Genomic DNA, 7,762 nt, shown 5'->3' with positions numbered 1-7,762 from the left:
AAAAACACTGTGGATGGCGTAGCCGGAGTTATATGCACAAGAAATATTGTATATGTATCTTTTCCAATAGAAGCGGAGCTTCCTACCCTACTCTTTCCGGAAATTCCTTTGCCTATGTCTTCACTCTCCTGCATCAGTACGAACAACCGCGCAAGTTGCCTTTTGTTGCTTATAATTTTTGATCTGTAATTCAGACACATACATGCATATGTATATTTCACAATTTTTTACAACTTCCAGTTCAATTGACTTACTTTTTATCCATTATAGTACCACTTTCTTATGTAAATTTTATAAACGCAAACTCCAACGACTAAAAAACAGCAATAGAAGAATGAGCGATTAAAAAGTATTCACAGTCGCTAATTGAGCGACTAAGCGACACTCGCAATAGCATCGCTAATCGATAATCGCTTAATAGTCGTTTATCTACTGCCAGTCGACATTCGCAATAGGGGTGTAAGTTCCAATTCGACATTTAACCGTGGTTGCGCATATTGGAAATTTTCATCATTTATAGTTTAGAAATAAAAGAGCCTGATGTTTTGGCTTCATGAATTTCTGAACACAGTATTATGCAGCAAACTTTTCAGTTGATTAATGCACAAATCGCCCAACAAAAGTAACCGATCTACAAAATTGAATTCGAATAGCTACGAACGTAGCGGATATTTAAAATAAGCTACCGGGGATTCATTCACCCGCTGAATGTCCATTCGAACCGCCTACAATGGCCGAATACTTCAAGAAAATATGCAGCAGACAACACCAAAACACAAAAAGAATGCAAAAATAAGAGATTCAAGTAAAATACAAGTTTTCTTTTTTAAACAAATAACTTATTAATGTTATATTTTGCAGTCTTTCTTCTTTACATTACATTTCTTCTAGAGACTAGTTAACTCTTTACTAATAGCTTCTTATTAATTACACATTAGAGTACAGAGATCTATTCTTAATTAAATTTGCTAACTGCTACAGATTAATCTACTTCCTCAACAGTGGGACCACTGCGTCCACCATTGAAACCTCCCGCCTGTTGACCACAGGAAGCTCCTTGTCCGCCGCTATGCAACTTTGTCATAACTGGTGCGCAAAGCTGTGTTAGCGTCTTCATCTTGTCTTCGTACTCTTCCTTGTCGGCCAACGTATTCGCATCCAGCCACTTGATTGTGTCGTCGCAAGCCTTCAGCGCCTCGCTCTTCTCTTGCGCACTGAGTTTATCACCAGCACCGTCCAGCGCTTGCTTCACGCCAAACACATAACTCTCCAGGCTGTTTCTTGCCGCGATCTTGTTGCGCTGACGTTCATCTTCTTCGGCGTAACGCTCAGCCTCGTTGACCATGCGATCGATTTCGGCTTGCGATAGACGGCCCTTGTCGTTCTTGATGGTGATGTTCTTGGCATTACCCGAACTCATCTCCTTCGCCGATACGTTCAGAATACCATTGGCATCCAGATCAAATGTCACTTCAATCTGTGGCACTCCACGTGGTGCTGGCGGTATGCCGGATAGATCGAAAGTGCCCAAGCGGTTGTTGTCCTTGGTCATCACACGCTCACCTTCATACACCTGTATGGTGACGCCAGGTTGGTTGTCCGAGTAGGTGGAGAATGTTTGCGTTTGCTTGCAGGGAATTCGGCAATTGCGTTCAATGATTTTTGCCATAACACCGCCAGCCGTTTCGATACCCAATGACAGTGGCGCCACATCGACTAGGAGAACATCCTGAATTTCACTGCTCTTGTCTCCACTAAGAATAGCTGCTTGGACAGCTGCACCATATGCCACCGCCTCGTCCGGGTTGATCGAAAGGTTCAAGCTCTTGCCACAGAAGAACGACTGCAGAAGACTCTGTACCTTTGGAATGCGTGTGGAGCCACCAACCAAAACGATGTCGTGAATCTGGTTCTTGTCCATCTTCGCATCATTCAGCGCCTTCTCCACTGGCTCCAGTGTTTGACGGAACAAATCGGCACACAATTCCTCAAAGCGTGCTCTTGACACTTTCGTGTAGTAGTCGATTCCTTCGAAGAGTGCGTCGATTTCAATGGTGGCCTCTGTGCTCGATGACAAGGTACGTTTCGCTCGCTCAGCTGCTGTACGTAGACGACGCAACGCTCTGGGGTTCGAACGCAGANGCTGCTGTACGTAGACGACGCAACGCTCTGGGGTTTGAACGTAGGTCTTTCTTGTATTTGCGCTTAAACTCGTCCGCCAAGTGATTCACCAGTCGGTTGTCGAAATCTTCGCCACCAAGATGTGTGTCGCCAGCAGTGGCGCGCACTTCGAACAGTGAACCCTCGTCAATGGTCAGAATGGATACATCGAAGGTACCGCCGCCCAAATCGAAGATCAGCACATTGCGTTCACCTTTCAGATTCTTGTCCAGACCATAGGCCAATGCGGCTGCAGTGGGTTCGTTGATGATTCTTAGCACATTCAAACCAGCAATTCGACCGGCATCCTTCGTCGCTTGCCTCTGTGAATCATTAAAGTATGGGGAACTGTGATGACCGCGTCTGTGACAGTCTGTAGCCCAGATATGCTCGGCTGTCTCCTTCATCTTGGTGAGCACCATGGAACTGATTTCTTCTGGCGCAAAGCGTTTGTTCTCCCCTTTATATTCGACGCAAATTTTCGGCTTTCCTCCATCGCTCACCACTTTGAATGGCCAGTGTTTGATGTCCTCCATGATCTTGGGGTCGTCATACTTGCGTCCAATCAATCGCTTGGCATCGAATACTGTGTTCTTTGGATTCATGGCAACCTGGTTCTTTGCTGCATCGCCGATGAGGCGCTCAGAGTCGGTGAACGCCACATAGCTGGGTGTTGTGCGGTTGCCCTGGTCATTGGCGATGATCTCCACCTTGCCATGCTGGAAGACTCCCACACAGGAGTATGTTGTTCCCAAATCAATACCAATTGCTACCATTTTGACTTGTTTTTTTCGCTTATTCTTATACTTGTTAAAACTCTTTAATACTTTTGAAAATTCTTCTATAATTTTGGGTNGCTTATTCTTATACTTGCTAAAACTGTTTAATACTTTTGAAAATTCTTCTATAACTTTATGATTTTGTGTTAAATACACTTTCGCGTTTGTTTGATTGTTTGTTACAATCTCTTTATGAGTTGTTTATAGCTTGCTTGTTTATTCAATTCTGAAGCGAAGAGCGCTCACGGCCGGTATTTATACTAAATTCACTCTTCGTCGAATGTTCCCGATTCTCTTTCTCGAAATTTCTACAGCAATCTACTAGCTGGGCAGATTTTATATATGCTCACCCTTTTGTACATACATATCAGATGAGCAGCGAGAAGGCCTGAGAGAGGAGTCTATATCAAATACAATTAACATTTTTACAAACATATAAAAAAGAGTGTTCTCAATGGAGGCGGGGCTTCAGATTTAAGAGTGTGCTGTGTATACACTGGCTTATGAAGAGTGATTATCAAGAGAAATAAATATATATTGATATAACAATATTGTTGTGCAAATGTGTACATGAATGCCTTGGATTTGCCCTGTAGTCAAATGTACTAGTTGTAAACTCCCTCACAACTAGTATGAACCGCATGTCCAACTAGTCAGCCAACTATCTTTTTTCCATGCAATCAACTGATATTTTTAACATGGGGTTGTCCTACGAGATGGCAGTTGTTAGATTTTGGCCAGAAATATACCAGTCTCATACAGAAAAATACTAGTCCAATCATGGACCAAAACCACTTCTTTGGGAGTGTTAAATTTTTTGAGTATTAATTAAAAGGAAAAATAAATACATAAATATTTTAAACTTTCGAACATAAATTTAAATGCATTTTCCATTAAATAATATTAAAAGTAAAAGCTTTCAGGTACAATAAATATACTGTACTATATTTTTATTTTTTTTTTTAATAACATTGAATATGGAAACAAAAACATTTTAGTTAAAAATAAAACGGATACTTTAGTTAATTTTTGAGTGAACTAAAATGAAAACAAAACATTTTCATTAAAATAAATTAAATTCATTAACTTTGCACATTTCAGTCCTTCCTTTTTAATTTTTTTTAAAAGTAATAATTAATGTTTAAAATTTGAGATTTGTATAAGAATAAAATAAATAAATAATTCAAGCAGTTATTAAATATTCTTAATTTTTGTCTATACTTTGGCTTGTTGATTGATAATTGAAATTAATCAAATAATTATATTAATCGTGTAATTAAAGAGTCAAAAATAAAATTATAAAAATTAACAAAATTATGTAATTAAAATTAACGAATTAATTAAAAAAATGTCAAAGCAATTAATTATTAATCATTAAAAAGGTGCTAATATCGGCATTTAATCATTAAACGATTATCCAAAAAAACATGCTTTAATTAATAATCATTATGAATATTAATCATTATTTAACAGGTATGGTGTAATTGCGAGTACGTACGAGTCGCTTTAACGGTTTACAATATACCCAAATAAAAGTTATCATATTTTGTTTAGTTTATTGTATTAAACTGTCGAAGTCAAATAAAACAGAGCATGAATAAATCGTTTTGTAGTTGGTACATGTCTGGCCATTTTCGAACTAGTTCGGTTTCAGTCAGGAAATTCTAATTGTAGACTAGTATTTTCCCTGACTAGTTTGGGGTTTCTCTGCAGGGTAGTTAGAGAGCCAGTATATGTATGTTTGCATTTATGTGTGTGTAGATTTGTATATCTACAATGTATGCAGAGATATATAGGAATTTTCTCAATTTTTGCAGCGCTTTAAATGACCTAGTTCTCACGAGAGTATGCGCATATATACATATTCATACAAAATACATCCATACATATATATGTATGTATTTACAGATAATTTAGGTAAACGTTGTTAAAGTTCTGGGCACTAAAATCTAGAACATTCAAGGACTGCCGAGGTGTCCTTGCAAATGGGTATTTCTGAAAATTGTAGTACATACATACATGCAAAATAAAGAGATGCTCATTATAGGTATGGAAAATTAAATTTTAAAATTGTACCTATCTGCTAGACTGAACATATTATACTTATCAAGCTTATTAATTGCATAATGAAATCTCCAAAAACGTAAATCTTGAGTCACATCTATATATGTGTTATCAAACGTGTGATATGTACCTAAAAAGTAAATATCCGTTTTTATAAGTATACTTACATTAATTACATGACATACCCTTCGATTCCATGTCATCTTTTGGAATCAAATTAAACTAATTTAGCTATGTGAAATGGCGTTGGAAATAATCTCACAAAGCAGTTCGTGCCAACCCAGCTGTAGTTGAGGCAACGGCCTGCAAATTCACTGCAATATTCAGTACAAAAATCGTTCCACAATACATCACGAACTCCATGAAACTCAGTTCAGCAATCAATGCCTGAAAACTTTACTGAACAAAAAGTGAAGCTTTCAGTGCTACTGGAATTTTCTCTGAACGCGTGTGAGGATTTTAGGGTTATTAACTTTTCGCTGAATGTACAGTGAAGTTTTCAAGCCTATTAAAAGTTTGCTCCAGGCGCTTCACGACTTGCAGGTTTTTACAGGAAGTCCTTCCCGGTCGCCATCTTGCATAAGGTTTATTAATGGCGAAAACAGCGTTTCCTGTAAATTGCTGTAAAACTTGCAAATCGTGAAGTACCTGGAACAGGACTTTAATTTCAATAAAATGGTAACTTTGATCGTTTGACTGTTTTCTGGCAGCTCTAACTTCAGTTGTTTCTAGAAATCAATAATTGTGGCGTCATTTTGTGTTGTGTTTTTTTTCCGAAAAAATTTAATTAAATACATGATTGAAATAATATGTGCTAAATTATATATGATTGAAATAAAAATATAAAACAAGTAATTTTTAGCAAAAAAAAAACCGACTTCAACTCTCATATAAAAAAAATATATATATTTATATCTCATGATCCGCTGATCGGATCTTAACCAGATTAGTGTGGGACCACCTCTGAGACACTACCTTTCCGATGCAAAATTAAGAATTGCAAGAATTATCGAAATCGGTTGACGTGGTCCAAAGTTATGCGGTAACATACATAAAAAAAAAAAAAAAAAAAAAAANATCTTCAGAATTAGTGGAGAACGCTAGTCCTATGGAAGTGCACACTTCGTGTTCACGCCTTTTCGTTCGTTAGTTATTAGCAGCGATAGGATTTCAAGGCACTAAAAATTTGGAAACGGCAAAATGAGCTTTGAAAAAGGGTGTTTAGTTTTTAATTTTATTATATACATACCTGTATGTACAATGTCCACGTTCAATTAAATATTAAAAAAAAAAAAATACATACAGTGGTCAAAAAATTATAGCCGAATCAGTTTTTTCAAGTTTTAAGATATTTTTATTATTTTTTAATTTTGGTTACTTTTTTTAATAAAAATATAGTTCATTAACAAAACCCGTGTAAATGCAAGTTTCCAACTTTGTGCTTTTTGAAAAATTCTAAAAAATCAACCTAATTTTTAGCCATTTGAAACTTGTACTCCATTCTACTAGAATTCAATGGGCTACAAAACGTAGGGCTTATTTTTTCTTACAAAAGGGATCTTTATGTCATTTAAATTTCCATTTTGGGGAGCCTTTATGGGCACCTTTAACTTAAAAGTGGCTTTATGAAACCGATCAGTCAAATAAAGTATTCTTTAAACTTTTAAGTATTCTTTAATCTTATTATGAAATCGGCCCTTAGTACAAAGAATTTACGAACGAGAATTCACCCTCAGGGAAAAATATCCAGCAGCAACTTGCAGGGAGAGTAACGAATGATTACACCGTGCGACAGTAAATTTTACACACAAAAAAATGAATATATTCTCATATTATTCAATCGTGGAAAACTAGCAGAAATTTTCAATCACTGTATATGTACACACACACTTACTTCAAATCCATGCACAAATAAATATATACAATAATTTTTGTCTAAAATACGGCCATAAATTTAAATATGTATGTGTATGTAAAAAACTTTCAGATCTTTGGGCAGTGCGGTTAACGAATTTAGTCAAATTATATTTTCTATGGAGCTTAAGCGAAAATTTGTTTTTCGTAAATTTTTTTGGATATTGGACGTGGCCCTCCCTCCTATGTCGAATGTGTGTGTCTCGAGAACCACTTCACCAATCTGTACCAAATTTTATATACACGTTGCGCCTGCTCTTCTTGAAATTTTTTGTAGTCGGACGAAAACCACGCCCTCTACAAATATCGCTAACTTTGAATTTTCGAAAATTATGGTTTCTTACTTATAAGGAAAATGAATCACACAAAAATTTATTGTTTCCGCCATGGTTTCCAAACAATTTGATATACAATTTATTTTTGTGTGCGCAATTTAAGAATTTACGTTTTTTCAACATTGAATCACACGGTTCCAGAGATTTGTCCTTATGTATGTATTTATTAATAATGTAATAAATATAGAGTAATTTATTTCAAAGTCTAAGTAGATGTTAATAAAAATTAATTTAATTGATATAAAAAAATTTTTTATACTAGTTTACATAAATAATTTTTAAATTTCTTTTAAAACCTCTCGTGTTAAATTTTAATTATATCGAAAATGGTAGCGTTGGTGAAGCTCTTGATTTGTTAATACATTTTAAAATTAATTTTGTCATTTGGTTTTTAATAAATTTGTTATATTGTTTTAAATAAGTAAAAAAAGTCGAGGAGCAACTCAAAACATATTCACAAAAGCCGAATGAATAAACGAAAGACTTAAGACACAAACTTTCTTTGTAGAG

General features: G+C 35.8%; 1 protein-coding gene across 2 annotated transcripts; it reads right to left on the bottom strand.

Moving 5' to 3' along the window:
* Positions 1-678: 678 nt before the first annotated feature.
* On the bottom strand, positions 679-3,185 carry LOC108380702 (heat shock protein 70-like). 2 transcript variants are annotated; one of them, XM_017637095.1, is made up of 3 exons: positions 2,188-3,005; positions 993-2,141; positions 679-724 (listed from the first exon to the last, which is right to left on the bottom strand). In XM_017637095.1, the coding sequence occupies exons 1-3, from the start codon at positions 2,934-2,936 to the stop codon at positions 694-696; spliced, it is 1,929 nt and encodes a 642-aa protein (XP_017492584.1). In that variant the 5' UTR covers positions 2,937-3,005; the 3' UTR covers positions 679-693. The 2 variants fall into 2 exon arrangements, with proteins under 2 accessions (XP_017492584.1, XP_017492585.1); XM_017637096.1 differs by lacking the exon at positions 679-724 and adding an exon at positions 3,017-3,185 and having other exon boundaries at positions 859-2,141; positions 2,188-2,951.
* Between the last annotated feature and the right edge of the window lie 4,577 nt (positions 3,186-7,762).

The sequence above is a fragment of the Rhagoletis zephyria genome, unplaced genomic scaffold, assembly GCF_001687245.7.
Source record: "Rhagoletis zephyria isolate East Lansing unplaced genomic scaffold, Rhagoletis_zephyria_1.1 Rzeph_scaffold_20116, whole genome shotgun sequence".
NCBI lineage: Eukaryota > Metazoa > Arthropoda > Insecta > Diptera > Tephritidae > Rhagoletis > Rhagoletis zephyria.
Note: the sequence above shows the minus strand (reverse complement) of the source record. Positions and strands in the feature narration are given on the sequence as shown.